The 18,985-nt window shown below is 37.5% G+C and overlaps 1 protein-coding gene across 8 annotated transcripts in view; it reads right to left on the reverse strand.

Moving 5' to 3' along the window:
- Positions 1-6,889: 6,889 nt before the first annotated feature.
- Positions 6,890-18,985, reverse strand: part of Sap47 (Synapse-associated protein 47kD) — a 237,540-nt gene continuing 225,444 nt past the window's right edge. For 6 of the 8 annotated variants that reach the window (XM_071663769.1, XM_071663770.1, XM_071663771.1 and 3 more), the window contains one exon: positions 6,890-10,379. In XM_071663769.1, the coding sequence (XP_071519870.1) occupies positions 10,231-10,379 (149 nt within the window). In that variant the 3' untranslated portion in view covers positions 6,890-10,230. Of the gene's footprint in view, positions 10,380-13,087; positions 14,752-15,098; positions 15,146-18,985 lie in introns of those variants that run through there. The other 2 variants (XM_071663777.1, XM_071663775.1) reach the window with 2 other exon arrangements.

The raw sequence follows: 18,985 nt of genomic DNA on the forward strand, positions 1-18,985 counted from the left end.
AAATATCCTACATTAGACAGAAACTAGAAAAATGTATTCTCCTCAAGTCTGGTTATCACACCTAAAGAAGCCCAAAGAACTAACAGAAGATGCAGCGGACAATAACAAACACAGTACCAAAATTAAAGGAGTTGAATTACATGGAAAAGCCACTAGCCTTACATTTGTCCACCACTTAAGAGAGAAGGGTGAGGGGTGACATGATAATAACTTTTAAGTTTTTCAATTAGAGGCAAGGATAGAACAACCAGAGGCCATGATATGAAATTAAATTAAAATAATTCTTCTCTATGTCTTTTCTAACAAGCTTCTTGTTAAATACATGCCTTTTCTAACAATATTCTTATTACAACTGTTGATTACTCTGCCTTTGCATCTCATGAAGAACTGTTCACTGTTGATATTACCCATATGATTTAGTAAATTTAAGGTTGTAATCAGGTTACCTTTATGACATCTCTTTTCCATGGTGAAAAAATTTGTAGCCCTGAGCCTCTCATTATTGCTCATTTCTAGTAATTCTGGTATAATCATTGTTGTCTTTCTTTTCACTCTCTCAGTTAGCCCTTGCACTGAAGCTAAGGTTTATATGTGGTATAGTTTTTTTCTGGTAACTGTTGCTGGCGTATATACATTGATAATTCTTGAATTGGCAGCCTCTGTCCTGAGGTAAAACATACAGTTGTTACTGTTTGTAGTGTCAACTAACTAATTGTTCACCAACTGCTACGGCCTAAATGGTTTCCATGCAAAGATCAATATAGGTGATGTCAAGAAAAGCCTGTAGAAGATCTATGCCCTCATGTAGAAGTTTATGAAGCTATTACACTCTTACAAGCTAACATGTATTAGTGATGAAAATCCTTTGTAATAATATTCATTTGTGACAAAAATCCATCTAGAAATACCACACATCTCACTATATGTGCATAAAAGGACTCCTGGATTACCTCATATGACTGGTAGTAGAGCAGCACGAAGTTCAGGGCACATAGTAGATGTATACAATGTTTCATCATGTTAAGTTGTATATAATTTCATTTTGAAAATCTTGTTCTAGTCAATTATAATAGCAAACTTTTGGGATCTTTTTTTCTAGAATATTCAATGATATCCCACACACACAGTGGCCAGTGGATATTAGGACTGCTGCAGTAAAAAGGTTAAATTTTTGCCCTTATTCAAGTGTGGTGACCAGACTTGATAAGCATAGTCTTCCTTTGGTCTACCATGTCTTCCAAATAAATAATGAAACATTTCTTTATACATATATGGACTTAAATGTGATGCTGATATTTGTTTGCCTCCTTAACAATCACTGTATCTTGATATAAAGCTCTGATGACAGGTTATGCTCTATGCCAACCCATAAGTCTCTTGTACAAGCAGATTCCTTTTAGCTTAATTCCTGTTAAAAATGATTGTGTTAAGCCATTCTTTCATTGTGTTCCATCCTGATTTCTGTATTAGGTAGTATGCTGTTGATAGCAGCCACTCAGGGTGATATTTCCGTTCTAACTGAGGAGCATTAAAGTTGTGCTCAGAACCATCGTACAATCTCCATGTTAGGATCACATAAAGTACTCCTGCCATCACCTGTCTGCTCAAATGGTTTTAAGTATAATCTTGGAAACCTCACATTATGGAAATAAGCTAAATCTGCCCCTGAAAAACTGAAAGTCCTGTTTAAATGTCGAAATTTCTTTTCCTCTGAAAAGTTGCTCCATATATACAAAGGACTGATTTGTCTTGTATGGAGTACTGCTTTCATATCTGGGGTGGTTCTAGCTCTTCATCCTTACTTGACAGAGTCAAGTCAAGGGTGGTTTGCCTTATAAACTCTCCCAAGCTAACTTCAAAACTTGTCCTGCTTGTCCTAGGCTACAATTTTGGTTTACTTTTCCTCTTCTATAGGTATTACTTTGGTTTTTGCTCCCAAGAGCTGACTGCTTGTGTGCCTCTAGAACTAGCTAGACCATGCAAGCTGTTGTGTCACATGATTACTGTGTGACCATTGGCAATTCGAGGGTGAGACATTTTGATAACTGTTTCTTTTGCCACACCTTGAAGCTTTGGAACTTGCTACCTTCTCATGTCTTTCCCAATAACTATGACCTGGCATATTTCAATAGACAGGATTTTTCAGCTCCTTCAAAATACATAAATACTTTCTCTTGTCTCTTCTTTTTCCAATTTATAATCCTCTCTGTATATCAATTTAAGCCTAACCTTTTGTCTGTGACTGGAGCCTCCAGTGTGAGAAAACAAAAAACTAACTTTGGGGTTTGTCTAGGTCCCTTTGTAAGCTGATGCAGTTGTCACTGTTCTTCACTTCTCTCCTGATCCTGGCATCATCTGCAAACATATTCAGGTAAGAGTCCAGTCCATCTGATAAGTCCTTTACCTTAGTTCATTTTGAGAATGTTCCTCTAACTCCTTCAATGTATGTTCTTTGTCTTCTTCCATGAAATAATCTTCCATTTAATGAAAAAGTCAGCCCACTATTCCTGTCTAAGAGTCTGTGTTCAAACCCTTTAACTGTACAAAAGGGAGGGTTGCTGACCCTCAGGCACAAATACATAATGAGGGGAAAACATCACATGCATAGGGCATTCAGCTGCAGTAGCAGCTTCCTGGCAGTCCAAGAATACACAGTCTACACATTCCTCTCTTTGATCAAAGATGGAGCAGACTCCATCATAGAAGTCACAGGGATTCTTAATGAATGACTTCCTTTCCCTGAATCCATGTTCTCCCTTGCAGGTAGTTTCTCCATAGCCTTTTAATTACCTTTCCTAAAGCTTTGCTCTCCCAAAATCCACAGCTTTGATTTTCTTACTGCATATCTCTGAAATGTCCCCTAAATTTTCTTTTCATCATTCATGATAGTTAGGTGCTGAAGATAGAAAAATGCTTCCTAGGAGTCTAAAATTAGACTACAAGGCCTAGCAAATCATAGTATATTTGACAAGTCTGCTTGGCTTAGAGTATCCTAGTTATTTGGTTTAAAAAGAACAAACAGCCTTTTTAGCTATCAGAAATGTAGGGATAGTACGTTATCACCATAAACATTTAAGGCTTTTGTTTAACCATTTCACTGCCTATTACTTGCCCTTTTCAAATAAAGAAGTACAAATTTATTTCCCTTACAGAATGTCCCCATAGCACATATTCATAAAGAAAATACCTCAAAAAAGCAATGCACTTTCCTTGATGTTGGTGAGTGTGGGTTGTAGGGACCTTGGATAGCAGCTCAGGTTCTCCTTATTCATACAAATATTTTGGTTTTCTTTGCTGTGATTTTGTTCTACACACTGTATATACTTTAGTAACTGGCAATCACACATAACTTGACCACAAAATGTTTGGCCAAAACATCCTTCATTGGTTATATATCTCATATAACAGTCAACCTCAGTTTTTCACAGACCCAAGAATGCTGCAGACGGAGAGACAGATGCCTTTAAATCAAAAGATAAAACTTAGACACAACCACTTTCACCTCCCACCAAGGAATGCTGCTTTCCCTAAGGGACAGTGCTTCCCCCAGTGGAACATGAGCCTATTGTTTTCTTGATGTATAGTTCTCTGTTCATAACTCAAATAAGCAATGTTTCACTGACATTTATGGAAAAATTATCAGTCAGCTTTTGAATAAAATTATGGGCTATGTTTTGTCAACACCAACATAACCACCTCACTCACCACATTACTCATACATGTTAACTTATGCATCAGTCATCGCACACACTCACTGTCTGCAAAGTGAAGTATGCAACCTTCACCATTCGCCAAGGAACTAAGCTTCCCCAAGGATTACTGCTTTCTTCAAAGAAACACTGCCTAGCCTTTGGGCCTATTATTTTCCTGAAGTACAGTTCTCTGTTAATAACTCTTAAAAGAGAATTGTTTCAATCACAATACAGAAAAATTATCAGTAACCTTTCGAAAATAAACATAGACTATGTATTGTAAACACTATTGTGACCAATTCACACCACATTACTCATACATTATGGTACATGCTAAATCAAGCATCTGTCATCACACACACTTGAATAAGTGAATGTATTATAGGAAGTTAGAACATGTGTACATTTGTTAAAACTGTTCATACTTTTCATACTGATCTGATTTTCCTTGGGTACATTACTATCTCTCACATATTGATGCCTCATAGCAGAGGGTATTGTTGTAGAAATGGACACACATATCCCCTCTTCCTACATTACTACCATTTCCCCTAATCTTGGTTCAGCCGTTCCTATTTTGAGGCCATCTGAGCAAGGGATCGGGCATATCAAGCTTGGAAAAACTCTCCTTCCTCTAACTAACATTCAGCATTTATTTCTGCATGTAACTGTTGCAGGTATGTTATCCATGAGGCTAGGCATTCCTTATACAAAGGAAGTGCAATCAACTCTACTCTTCATCCACTGATAGGTCGTTCTGGTCTTCAGCATTGTTAACTTTTGTGGCTATCCGTTTCTTCACTTTTCCATTCTGATATTACTATAACTGTCTTTTCTGTTGGGAAAGCAACTCTCTTAGGTTCTTGTTTCTCCTCTAATTCTTCTGTGAATAACTCTTAACATCCCTTCATCACCTCAATGTTCCTCTAACTAATCCTATGCCCCTCCCTGTTATCACTTTTTGAATTGTTTGAAAAGTGTTTCTGTCTCTGGACATAAGCAAGGCTTATGGACCTGATGGCACCTATTCCCATGTACTGAAAGAGTGTACGTCTGAACTTGCACCTGTGCTTGCTCCTCTGTTTCATTTCTGTTCATAAAGCGGAACTTTTTCTTCTTGGATGCGGACTTTGGAACATCCTATCCCTAAGGAGGGTGACTGTCCTAACCTCTAACTAACATCCTGTTGCTTTGATTTCTACCTTTCCTAAAGTCTTTGAATCCCTCCTCAACTCCTATATCTTCAGACATCTTAACTCTCAGTCTTCTCACTGATCACCAGCATGGCTTCCATACAGCGAGATCTACTAATGATATCCTTTCCTATCTTATTAATGTCTGGACATCATTGCTGAAAGAATTGGAGAATTCTATTTGGCTGCGTTTGATATACTCAAAGCTTTTGACAGGGTGTGGCACTGTGGCCCCATCTCTAGGCTCTCTCTTTTGGCTTTCTTCCCTCATATGTAACATCTTCTCTGGCTGATCTGTTTCCATGGTTGTTGATGGATGAGCTTCTCCCATTTCCATCAGTAGTGGTGTCTCTAAAAGGTCTGTCCCATCTACTTTTTTTCTCCTTTCTATCAGCAATTTCCTTTCTTCTACAAATAAACAAATGCACTCATTCTTCCACATTCTTCAATTCTACTCCTTCTCTCTCTCAATCTGCATTTTGTCTCAACACAACTTCCTAAGTAAACTTAGACAGGATATTTCAGTGGTGTAGACATAATCTGGTTAGGTTTAACGCCTCCAAAAACCAGTTTCTGCCCACCTCTCTACTGAAAATTCCTCACAACTTTCCTCTCTCCTTTGATGAATCTGTAATTGTACCTCTTGACTCAATGAACATCCACACTATCTTTGGAACCTCACTTTATGGAAATAGTCAAGTCTGCCTCTAAGAAACTGGGAGTCCCATTGAGATGTCAGATATTCTTTTCTTCTGAACAATTGCTCCATTTATACAAACGATTGATCCGTCCTTGTATGAAGCACAGCTCTCATATCTGGGGTGGTTCTAGCTCTGCATCCTTAGTTGACAGAGTTGAGTTGAAAGTGGTCCAACTTATAAATTCTCCCAGGCCAACCTCAAAACCTGACCCACTTCCCCTATGCTGCAATATATGTTCACTTTCCTTCTTCTCAAAATAAACCTTCAGTTTTTGCTTCCAAGAGCTGTCTGCTTATGTGACCCTACTATTAGCTAGACCATGCATTACTTGGTGTGCTACTGTGTTACATGAATAATACGTGGCCATCAGCTACTCAAGGGTGGGCTGTTTTGATGAATGTTTCTTTCGTTACTTTTCAGAGTTTAGAACCCTCTGCTCTTCTCATGTCTTTCCTAATATCTTTGACCTGGCAGTTTTTGAAAGACTGGTTTTTCACTTCCTCGAAAATTTCTAAATACTTTCCCTTGTCACTTCCTTACCCTTTCATTAACTTCAATTAAGGCCTGGCCTCAACATGGACTTTTGTCCATAACTGAGCCTCTGCTTTGTTTACATAATTACACAGTTTACACAGAGGGAACAGTATTTACTTTAATATATGAAAATATTACTTTATTTTCATTAAGAATTTGAATATAAATTCAAAAAATATAGTTTTACCATAAAAGTGCCAGTAATAGTTGCTGTGTAAACCTGTCTTCATGCTATGACGATGTAAATACATACTCTGACGATTTATGAGTGACTGTAATTTGTGATATCCTTTTTTCTAGCTAAGTTTGCTAGTTACATCCAAGGGTTTATGGAATCATACATCAGCTGGGAATTTACAGTGAGCTACAAAATACAGAAATCATGATCATGGCTTAGGGCAATGAAAGTCTTTTGTCATTCTGCCTTGTCAGTTTTGCAGTATGGAAAGAAGTATAAAAATTACTTCAGTATTTTGTTACAAGAATGTATATAAAAGTATTCTATTTTTTCTTCATATCTGCTTGCACCTTGTTTACCTGCCTTACCAAGACAGCATCAGGAACAGATATCTAAGCCTTTGAGGAAACATCCCTTCTTGGCTGCTCCTGTTCTTATTTTTAGAAAGTGAGATACCAAAAGGGAAGAATTACTAGTTCCTTTCTCCAACTTCAGTTTATCATCTTCCATGACATGCTTGGGATACAGGGGAAGTATTCTTTCTCTCATCCCTAAGTTTAATATATATATTACCATGGGTAAAAAACTACCTTGTAGTTAATCCATTTTACTGGGCACAGGTACCATAGTATAACATATTAAGGGACAACATTTCTACATCACGTGGCAGAGGACAGCTGCCAAACAATGAACAAACATACATACAAACAAACCATCACACAACATCCGTCTAGCTACATTGTTGAGGCACCTTCCAAACTTGCACAGTGCAAAAAGATGGTGCAGTGTGCTAGTGGAGGTGTGGTCACTCTCAGCTTCTTCACATCTTGATGGCTTTTATAGTAAATGTTGCTTAAGCTGCTGTCAAACACTTTAAAAGTGATATTCAATGTAAGATACTGGTTTTGTGTTTACTGGATTAAAGCAAAGTAACATACACTAAGGAATACATCAGCCTGAAGAAAGAGCACAATGTTTTTGATGAGTTACTAACATAAGCACAATTCCTAGTGAAGCAACTTCAAAATATTTCCATAATTGGTTGCAGATGTCCAGAACTTTATAATCATTTTTGACAACATGCATTTTAAAAAGGTAATCAAAAATATCTCAAAAAAATGTAAACTGATAAAGTGACAAAGGTCTTCCATTATATCTAATGCACAATATTAACACCAACAATTTATGAAGAAGCTGAAGAAGAGCTCAGTATCCTGGCAGTCTGTTTACAATCGTACAAAATTCAAAGTTGTCTGTGTCCAAGTTATCCAAAGGAAGCATGTCTTATTTCATCACAGGTATAAGCCAACAGACAACATAAGAGGTACTTTAATGATTGTTTACTGCCTGCTGGCCTGAGTCCCTAAAGAATGACCATTGGTCCAGTGTTAATGTACAGGACAGTCAAGTCCACCTTATGCTGTTGCTTCCACCACTCACAAAACAAAACTAATGGATCACTCTTTCATACCACTTTTGTATCATACATCCTGAAAGATAATTGCAGATATTTTCTAAACAGTTCATAATGAAGACAGTGAGTAAAGCTATAAATCAAGAGTGGTAATATGAAGTTAAGGAGAGTTCAACTACCCCTAACACAAACTTAATAAATATAAAAGTAAATAACCTTAGTAAAAATATTACAAGAATGTATCACTAATATACAAAGTGATATTTTCCATTAAAATTTACAAAACCATAGCTTGTGTTTAAAAAAGAAAAAAAATCATTTATACTATCCTTCTTTATAAAAGCTGACTACAGCTACTGAGAATGTATTTAAACACTCTTCCAACTGAATATATTACAGTCCATGAAAAGAAAACTTTATATATATATATATATATATATATATATATATATATATATATATATATATATATATATATAAAGTAATAAATATTTTCTGCCAAATGAAAACAATATAAATATTTCTGTATTTTTTCCCCCACAAGAAGCTGTGCAAAGCAATGCTAGGAGTTACCCAAAGTTATTCAACAGCACTGGTCTTGCACTGGGTGTTAATGTCAACATTACTTGTTGCTTATTTAAGGATCATAATCTAAGTACAATCCCTGATGACAGGTGGTGATGCTGGCCATACCATGGGCTAGGTGAGGATTGAGAGTCTGATGTGCTCATTTACAATGTGCAAAGGTCTCAAGGTATAACCACTTCCCAAAACTTCTGAAAATACAGTCACATAACAAGTCATAAAAATGTTATCCAGTATATCAATTTCCTACAGATGAAATAAACACAGTCAAAACAGCAAAAGAGTGCTACTTTCTTGCATAATCAAGCACAGTAAAATGTAACAGTTACTTGTGATTTCCTGCAGTTTTGCAGATTTCAATATATTTTGCTGGCTGGATTGCCACTGTGCTGGGAGTCAAATGTGCCTTAATGAAGCTGATGGATGAAAGCTTCTAATATCTATATTAGTAATAATGTGATTACAAAGAATGCATCAAATCACAAGGTCACATCACATACTCATGTTATGAAAAAGAGATACTATCAAGATACCCCATGACTGTTTACTGTTTAATGTGCACATCACATGGTGACTAGATCAGCTATTACGGGCCCTATGTAAAGTTGGAGTCAAGTTCAGTTATCCTCTTGAAAAATTGGAAACTGAAACTCGTACTTCAGTCCATAAGGCACATAATTACAAATCCTTTTAAGATTATCAAGTGTGAAGAATGTTTTTAGTTATGGTTCATGGAAGCAGAGACTTGTTTTAATTATTGCAATGAAAGACAATTAATTTACCAAGCTGATATGAAAATCATTCTAATGATTCCCATTTATAAATGTTTCTGGTTGTTGTACACCCTCATTTAGTACAGAGTGGACGTAATATTCCTGAAATGTAAATGTGGAGGTGTACTTTGTGTATTAAGTTACACACTATACTTGTCTTATACTTCATTACTTTGATCTTATCTACAATGATACAAGATTTTCAACATGGTCACCTTAACATCTACTGCCATAATCATCCAACTTTCACCTACTAATCTGATATTTTAGACAATGAAAAATACCAAAACTTTCTTTATTCACAAGTATATTTGGTCAGTCATTTATATTCTAAAAAAGATGATATCATGTCTAACTGATCCAAGCCAACATATCAAGTCTTTCTCCCTCAAAGTCTGGTATCCTACAAGCTGTGCTTATCTTCCAGATAACTCTCTCAGTCTCTATGGCTTTTAGGTCCAGTATTAGCAAGGCAGCAATACCCAGATGCCTACTGTCTTAATCATGGAATGTGGGTAGTGTGGCTTTGCATCAAACCAAAGAGAGGAGGGAGACATTAGGAATGTAAAGTGCAGCTATTGGTATGTGATTTAAATTTATGGTAACAACCAATGTTTTTCTGTAAGGATCATTTTATAAATTGCACCATGAGAAATTAAGCCTTACCAAAAAAACACTGTAAGCTGAATAGACTTAATGTACTTTTATTTCTCACTTCACATTTGGCTGGATATTATTACTATAAAGCTGTACATTGCAGTAATCATAACCAATGATTCAAATAATCAGAAAATTCTGCTTTCAAAAGACTGACCGTAATGTAAAGATTACAAAATTCTATTTCTTTGATAATTACTAGTCAATCACTTCAGTCTGACAGATAAATGCTCCAAATATAGTTGTAAAATATGTGTACCTGATGATCTGACTTGGCTTTAATTCTTTCAAGTGTGGGCTATTATTTCCTGTTTTATATAAGGCAAACATATTACACTTATGAGTCTGGGGTTCCTTAACAATTGGTACAAAATAAATCCTCTAATCATGGGCAGCAAACCATACATTTTCTGCTGATTCAATTAAACTCCAAGTATAATCCTAATTCTAAAGAGTGTAAGTAAATGAATATAAACATAGGACTCTGGAATTTTGGTTGAAAATTATCGGAGGTCTGCAGAATCTTCATCGTCGATCATGTTTTGGATCTCCTCTTCCCATTTTTCACTGTCCTTTCCAGCTCCGCCCACAACTTCGTACTCGCCCAGTTCCTCTCCAAGTTCTTCACGGAGCTCCTTCTCCCAGTCCTCCTCTGGCACAACAACAAACAACGTCAACAACACTGGCTCACCAACCCCAACTTTTGGCTCAAACATGGGTGTGACATATGGTGAAAATTCTACGTTCAAAATATTTAACCATATATCTCAATATTTTTGTAATCATGTAAAATTATTCCTGCATGCAAGGCAGGTTGGCAAAAGATGTCTACAATTACTGAGAGTTTTTCCTTTATTAAGTAACTTTTCCTGCAAAACTGTAAACAAAAGCATCTACTAAGAGGTTTAATATATATATACTTATTTCATTTACCATACTTTGTCGCTGTCTTCCGCATTAGTGAGGTAGCGCAAGGAAACAGTCGAAAGAGTGGCCCAACCCCACCAACATACACATGTATATACATACACATCCACACACGAACATATACATACCTATACATCTCAACGTATACATATATATACACACAGACATATACATATATACACATGTACATAATTCATACTGTTTGCACTTATTCATTCCCGTCACCACCCTGCCACACATGAAATGACAACCCCCTCCCCCCACATGTGCGTGAGGTAGCACTATGAAAAGACAACAAAGGCCACATTCGTTCACACTCAGTCTCTAGCTGTCATGTATAATGCACCGAAACCACAGCTCCCTTTCCACATCCAGGCCCCACAAAACTTTCCATGGTTTACCCCAGACACTTCACATGCCTTGGTTCAATCCATTGATACCATGTTGACCCCGGTATACCACATCGTTCCAATTCACTCTATTCCTTGCATGCCTTTCACCCTCCTGCATGTTCAGGCCCCAATCACTCAAAATCTTTTTCACTCCATCTTTCCACCTCCAATTTGGTCTCCCACTTCTCCTCAAAACCCACTTGCATCCTCGATTGGTTCTCAGTGAATGTCAGTTTGTGGCAGGGGTGCGTGATGTCTCCATGGTTGTTTAATTTGTTTATGGATGGGGTTGTTCGGGAGGTGAATGCAAGAGTTTTGGAGAAAGGGGTAAGCATGCAGTCTGTTGTGGATGAGAGGGCTTGGGAAGTGAGTCAGTTGTTGTTCGCTGATGATACAGCGCTGGTGGCTGATTCAAGTGAGAAACTGCAGAAGTTGGTGAGTGAGTTTGGTAAAGCATGTGAAAGAAGAAAGCTGAGAGTAAATGTGAATAAGAGCAAGGTTATTGGGTACAGTAGGGTTGAGGGACAAGTAAACTGGGAGGTAAGTTTGAATGGAGAAAAACTAGAGGAAGTGAAGTGTTTTAGATATCTGGGAGTGGATTTGGCAGCGGATGGAACCATGGAAGCAGAGGTGAGTCACAGGGTGGGGGAGGGGGCGAAAGTTCTGGGAGCATTGAAAAATGTGTGGAAGGCGAGACCATTATCTCGGAAAGCAAAAATGGGTATGTTTGAAGGAATAGTGGTTCCAACAATGTTATATGGTTGCAAAGGCGTGGGCTATAGATAGAGTTGTGGGGTGGAGGGTGGATGTGTTAGGAATGAGATGTTTGAGGACAATATGTGGTGTGAGGTGGTTTGATCGAGTAAGTAATGAAAGGGTAAGAGAAATGTGTGGTAATAAAAAGTGTGTGGTTGAGAGAGCAGAAAAAGAGTGTATTGAAATGGTTTGGTCACATGGATAGAATGAGTGAGGAAAGATTGACAAAGAGGATATATGTGTCAGAGGTGGAGGGAACGAGAAGTGGGAGACCAAATTGGAGGTGGAAGGATGGAGTGAAAAAGATTTTGAGCGATTGGGGCCTGAACATGCAGGAGGCTGAAAGGCGTGCAAGGAATAGAGTGAATTGGAACGATGTGGTATGCCGGGATCGATATGCTGTCAATGGACTGAACCAGGGAATGTGAAGCGTCTGGAGTAAACCATGGAAAGTTTTGTGGGGCCTGAATGTGGAAAGGGAGCTGTGGTTTCGGTGCATTATACATGACAGCTAGAGACTGATTGTGAATGAATGTGGCTTTTATTGTCTCTTCCTAGCGCTACCTCGTGCGCATGCGGGGGGGGAGGGGGTGGTCATTTCATATGTAGCGGGGTGGCAACGGGAATGAATGTAGGTAGGAAGTATGAATTATGTACATGTGTAAATATGTATAGATCTGAGTATGTATATATATGTATACATTGAAAAGTATAGGTGCGTATATGTGCGTGTGTGGACATGTATGTATATGCATGTGTATGTGGGTGAGTTGGGCCATTCTTTCATATGTTTTGTGGGGCATGGATGTATAAAGGGAGCTGTGGTTTCGGTGCATTATACATGACAGCTAGAGACTGAGTGTGAATGAATGTGGCCTTTGTTGCCTTTTCCTCACGCTACCTCGTGCACATGTGGGAGGAGGGGGGGGTTCTATTTCATGTGGCAGGGTGGCGATGGGAAAGAATAAAGGCAGACAGTATGAATTATGTACATGTGTATATATGTATATGTCTGTGTATGTATATATATGTATACGTTCAGATGTATAGGTATGTATATTTGCGTGTGGACATGTATGTATATACATGTGTATGAGGGTGGGTTGGGCCATTCTTTCGTCTGTTTCCTTGCGCTACCTCGCTAACGCGGGAGACAGCGACAAAGTACAATGAATAAAATAAAATATATATATATATATATATATATATATATATATATATATATATATATATATATATATACATATATATATTATAAAAAAGATTATCTCAGTTTCTCAGTTCTGACTGATACAAACCAACATATCAAGTCTTTCTTGGAATATATACAATTGTTTGTCTTGAATTATTCTAATTCTTTTGTTTACTCATCAATTAAAGTGACTCTTCAAAAAAATCAATAGTGTGATTTAGGTCTTGCCAATTCTCTTCTATGGCAAAAAAATACATCAAATATTTTTTCTATTACTATACTGGTATAGAGTAAATTCTAGATGGCACTCTAGAGGATTAATATTATGCTTTGAAGTAAAGGAAGTTTATGAAATTCTATAAGCATATCAATCTGAAAAGTTGATAAAAGCTTGATGCCTATGGTATAATGCACATGTAAATTAACTAACTGTATAAACATAAACTCCCTTGAGTTGTGAGCCATAAGTGGGGAAAATGTGGGTCCATACAAAAGCTTGTGAGTCTTAATTTGGGAAATGATTAAAATGGAACACAAGTGCTGTAATATGATTCAATCAAAGGACAGTGAATAATCAATAACACAATAAATAAAGAAATTCATTACTTGCATTAAACAAACATCTTTTGATTAAAAGTGTTCATTAGTTATGTTCCATTCTGAATCAATTGCTTGAATAGTATTAGGCAGTGCAATGGAATATATATATGTGGTGAGAACTACAGACAACAGCTTTGCTTTACATTCGTGGTAACTTGTGAAGCACAACAAGCAAAACATTTTCTGGGTCCTTCATGACAGTGTAAGTATGAAGTATGTAATTCCATTAAATATCAGAATAATATCTTATATAAACTGACTAATTCACTACAGTGCATTTATTTTTCCCATCTTACCAAAGACTGAATAACAGAATCTTACCATAAATCAGAAAATTAGGATACTATATTCTGAAAGTTATATTCTGTGTTACTATGTAACATAATTGTCTGAAATAAAGTTACTGACTGAATAGCATTATCACAACAAAAAACAACTCTGGTTTTACTTAGAAATCGTCTAAGTATCATTAAACAGTTCAAACTACTTTATTATGTTGCGCAAAGCTTCAAACAGTTAAATGTACTGTATAGAATATCTAAAGAAACAAGCCGAGCACAAGGAAATTATATGAAACATTACAAATAATACTCATATAATGTAAATCATATGCAAACAGTGAAGCTAAGTAGTTCACCACTGACAAAACCACACTAAGGCATGCAACTAAAACATCTTCACTCTATACATAATTCTACAGACTTTCAAAAGTTTATAGCATTGCACTGAGCAATATTAGCCTTATGAAATATCTATGAAATTAGTGAGTTTCAATGACCATTTCATTTTTTTGTAAGTACTGTATTTTAAGACATCCACTAAAAGAATTCATTCATCCATGCACACAGTGAAGATTATCACTACAACAGTTTAAAAGGAGAAGAATTGCTAGAAAGCTGAATATCTTATTTAAGAAAAGTCTAGATATACATATCCTAGTAATTTCATTAACTCTTTCAATTTCAATATATATATAAAAACATAATTTGGGAAAATAGACTATGTATGATCATCTATTTCAACATGCTATATATACAATCACTCAAACTATCTTAATAAAACATCTACATGCTCTTGCGCAAAAAACCAAGAAGTGCCAGTGGGACAAAAGGAGGATCGAGCGAGCAGTCTCGACTCTTAGGACCGCGGAGGGCTGGCTGAAATGAAACAACAACGACAACACTGTTATGAACCCTACACTTGACCTAAGATCTATGGAGAGGAGGTACCAGCTTTAGGGAGGATGTCAGCAAGTACATACATACTCACCCTTAGTGGGTCATCCTTGGACATTGACAAGTTTAAAATTGAAAATCTAACCTATAAAAAGAACATACAAAAAATATTACTATGATAAAAAAAGGTTTTATATGAATGTTAAAAGTTTAATACTTGTGCACTGATGTTAGGTGAGGCATACTCAGCCAGCCATCCTCCAAAAGCTGAGCTCCTCTAAGAGCAACATCCACTGCCTACACACATCTGAGCACTCACTCATACTGACCCCTTGAGATGGAGCAGCCTTCACCAAAGGAAGTGTTAGAGCTTAACCTACAAACACATAGAAAATACAGTGTTAGACAGTCTACTCTAGTTTCATTAGGTAGATAATTCAGATATTAGTAGCATCCAGGCAGATAATTCAGATATTAGTAGCATCCAAGCTAATACTGCAGTAGTGTTTATTTACTTTGGTCAGAGGTTAGAAAATATTGTGATGCTTGGTCAGAAGTTAGACAATGTTGTGATGCTTGCAGCATTCACAGAAATTCTAGCATACAGTGAGGAACATACACAGTAAATTCCCTTCTTATAATATCACAGAGCAAATAAATATTTGTATGTATGTGTAAGTACTGTGTTTGAGCATGTGAATGTGAATATACTCTGCATATAATAGTATAATTATCATTATTACCATTGTAAGTACTGTCATTATTATCATATTACCGTGTAATGCCAAGACCCCTTCTGAGGAACTCCTGCAGCCTCAAGGCAGTGCACTGTGCTGGAGCAGGGAAAAGTGGGCTCCTCTGGTGCATAAAGGCCCTTGAGAGTGCTGTACTCTTTTCTGTCCACTGACAATGCTACAGAAGTATCAAAGGTGACTTCTTGCTCAGTGTCACCTTCTCAACCTCTGACAAACATGAATCCAAGCTGGATCCTCTCATAACCCATTCTGAATGACCAACCACTCCCACACAAAAAACACCAAGCATACTAAGCATCACAAGACATTTCCTCCTCGAACTACAAACATCAACACAAGGCCATAAGTAAATGAAATTCCCTTAGACCACGAACTGACACCAATTTCAAACAGGATAAATTGTCCATCACAATTTATGAAAAAACACAATTTATGAAAAAATTCTTTCACTTCACCCTTAACGATACCTTACCTCCCTAACCATCCATCCTTTCAAAATCAAGTATTAAACTATAAACCACAAAAAACAGAACACTCAGAACCACCACTATCTGCTGAGCAACCACAAACAATCAACATTTACAAAACAAAGCCAAAATTCTTCCAAAACAGTTCTTCCTCAACAGGCTTGGAACCCAGTTCTTTTGAATGGCACCAGATCTGCTCATCAAACCCACTGCTAACCCGAAACTGAAATAAAAAGATCATCCCTGCCTTCAGTTGCTAATTCTCACAAACCTTCCCTTCCTCATCAGAACAACATAAGCAAAACATATCTACATCGTAATAACCTGTACTTGTGCTTGTTCGTCTATTCTGTTTCTATTTAAAAATCAAAACTTTTCCTTCTTAGAAGCATGTGTTGATACATCCCATCCCTAAGAAAGGTGACCATTCGGATCCCTTTAACTACAGTCCTATTACTTTGACACCTACTATTTCCAAAGTCTTCAAATCACCTCCTCAACTACCATATCCTTAAACACCTTGAGTCTCACAGTCTTCTCTCTAATCACTAGTATGGCTTCTGTAAGGCAAGATCCTCTTGTAATATTCTTTCCTATCTTACTAGTCTTCTCTCTGATCACTAGTATGGCTTCTGTAAGGCAAGATCCACCGGTAATATTCTATCTTACTTATGTCAAGTCATCATCCTTAAAAGATTTTTAGGAATCCTGTGTAGTTGCCCTTGACATATTCAAAGCTTGTGACGAGGTACAGCATCAGGGTCTCATCTCCATCTACGCTCCCTTCTTTTGGCTTCCCTCCCTCACTTTGTTCCTTCATATCTAGCTTCCTCTCAGGCTGATCTATCTCTGTGGCTCTTGATGGATCAGTCTCCAACCCTTTCTCCATCAAGGCTCTGTCTTGTCCCTTACACTTTTTCCCTTTTCTATCAACAACTTCCTCTCTTCCACAAATAACCTAATGCACTCATATGCTGATGACTCGACACTGCATTCACCCACATCCTTCAATTCTGATCTTTTTCTCACTCGCTTTGCATCTCATTCCAGCTTCCTCAATAAACTCAGACTTGGATAGGATATCTCAGTGGGGTTGATGAAATCTAGTTAAGTTTAATGCATCCCCAGCCCAGTTTCTACCCATCTCTCCATCAAAAACTCCTTACAACTCTCAACTCTCCTTTAACAGTTCTGTAATTCCACCTCAACTCAATGAATATACTCAGTATTACTGTAACATCCACTCTTTCTTGGAAACCTATAAGAAACTGGGGGTCTAGATGTCAAAATTTCTTTTTTCTGAGCAGTTGCTCCGTTTATACAAAGGAGTGATTTGTCCTTGTAAGGAGTAATGCTCTCACATCTGGGGTGGTTCTATCCTCCCTTGACAAATTTGAATCAAAAAAGGTCCGATATAAACTTACCCAGGCTAATTACTACAAAACTACCCTCTTACCCTATGCTGCAATCTTGGTTCACGTTCCCTCTCCTACTGGTATTACTTTGGTTTTTGCATATATGCCACCACCACTAGCTATACTAAGCAATACTCAACAAACTGCTGCATTACATGATTACTGTGAGGCTGTTGGCAACTCAAGGGTGACTCATTTTGATAAGTTTCTTTCCCTGCACCTCAAAGCTTGAAACTCTTTTCTCATATCTTTCCCAATAACTATGACCTGGCACATCTTAAATGAGAGGTTTTGCACTTCCTCCAAAATTCATAAATACTGTTCCTTGTCTCTTCTTTTTTCCTTCCATAATCGTCTCTATATTTCAATTAAGGGCCGGCCATGATGTGGAATTTTGTCTGTGACTGGAGCCCCCCAAAAAAGGACAAAAAAAAAAAAATGCTCTGTTTGGGTCAGGGAGATATATCAAGTGGGAGAATCATGGAAAGTGGTATGGAAAACAGAGAAGTGGCAAAAGCCTTATGTATGATGAAATGTGGTAAGGCAAATGAGGCAGATGGTATTGAACCTCAATTTCTTAGGAAAGGAGGCGTTGATTGATTAGTAAGGATTTTCAATGTAAATACGGATCAGGGTAAGATGCCTGAGGATTGGCAGAATGCATGTATAGTGGCACTGTATAACGGGAAAGGGGACAAAGGTGAGTGTTTAAATTGAAGAGATATTAGTTTGTTGAGTGTACCTGTTAAGTTGTATGGGAGAGTAGTGACTGAGAGGATGAAGGAATGTACAAAGCATCAGACTGTGCAGGAACAATATGAATCAGGTGTTTGCTTTTAAGAATGTGTGAGAAATACTTATAGAAGCAGAAGGATCTAGAGAAATGATTACAGATTCCTTGTGGAAGCTCTTACAAATATATGGTGTGGGAGGAAAGTTCCTAGGAGCAGTGGCAAGTTTTCACCAAGAGTGTAAGGTGTGTGTAAAAGCAGGAAGAGAGGAGAGTGAGTGGTTCCAGGTGAAGCTTGGTCTGCGGTAGGGGTGTATGATGTCATCATGACTGTTTCATTTATGTATGGAAAGTATGGTGAGGGAGGTAAGTGCATGGGTCTTGGAGAGGGGGGAAAGTTACATGAGAAGTGAGTCAGTTGTTATTTGCTGATGGCACAGCAATGGCAGCAGATATGAGTGAGAAACTACAGAATATGGTACCTATGTTTGAGAGTGTGTGTGAAAGGAGGAAGCAGAGAATAAAAGTGAATAAAAGCAAGGCTATCAGGTTTATCAGGGCAAAGGGTCAGGTTAAGTGGAGTGTGAGTCTGAATGGAGAAAATTTAGAGGAAGTAGAGTGTTTTAGATAACCTGGAGTGGACATGGCAACGAATGGAACCATGGAAGTGGAAGTCAGTAATAGGGTGGGTGAGGGAGGGTAGATTCTGGGAGCATTGGGGAATGTATGGAAAGAGAGTTATCATACGTTTGGCTGAATGTGGGTGCGTTGGAAGGTATAGAAGTTCCAGGAATGTTGAATGGATGTAAGGTGTATGCTACAGATGAGGAAGTACAGTGGAGGGTGGAA

The sequence above is a fragment of the Panulirus ornatus genome, chromosome 7 (genome assembly GCF_036320965.1).
Source record: "Panulirus ornatus isolate Po-2019 chromosome 7, ASM3632096v1, whole genome shotgun sequence".
Classification (NCBI taxonomy): Eukaryota; Metazoa; Arthropoda; class Malacostraca; order Decapoda; family Palinuridae; genus Panulirus; species Panulirus ornatus.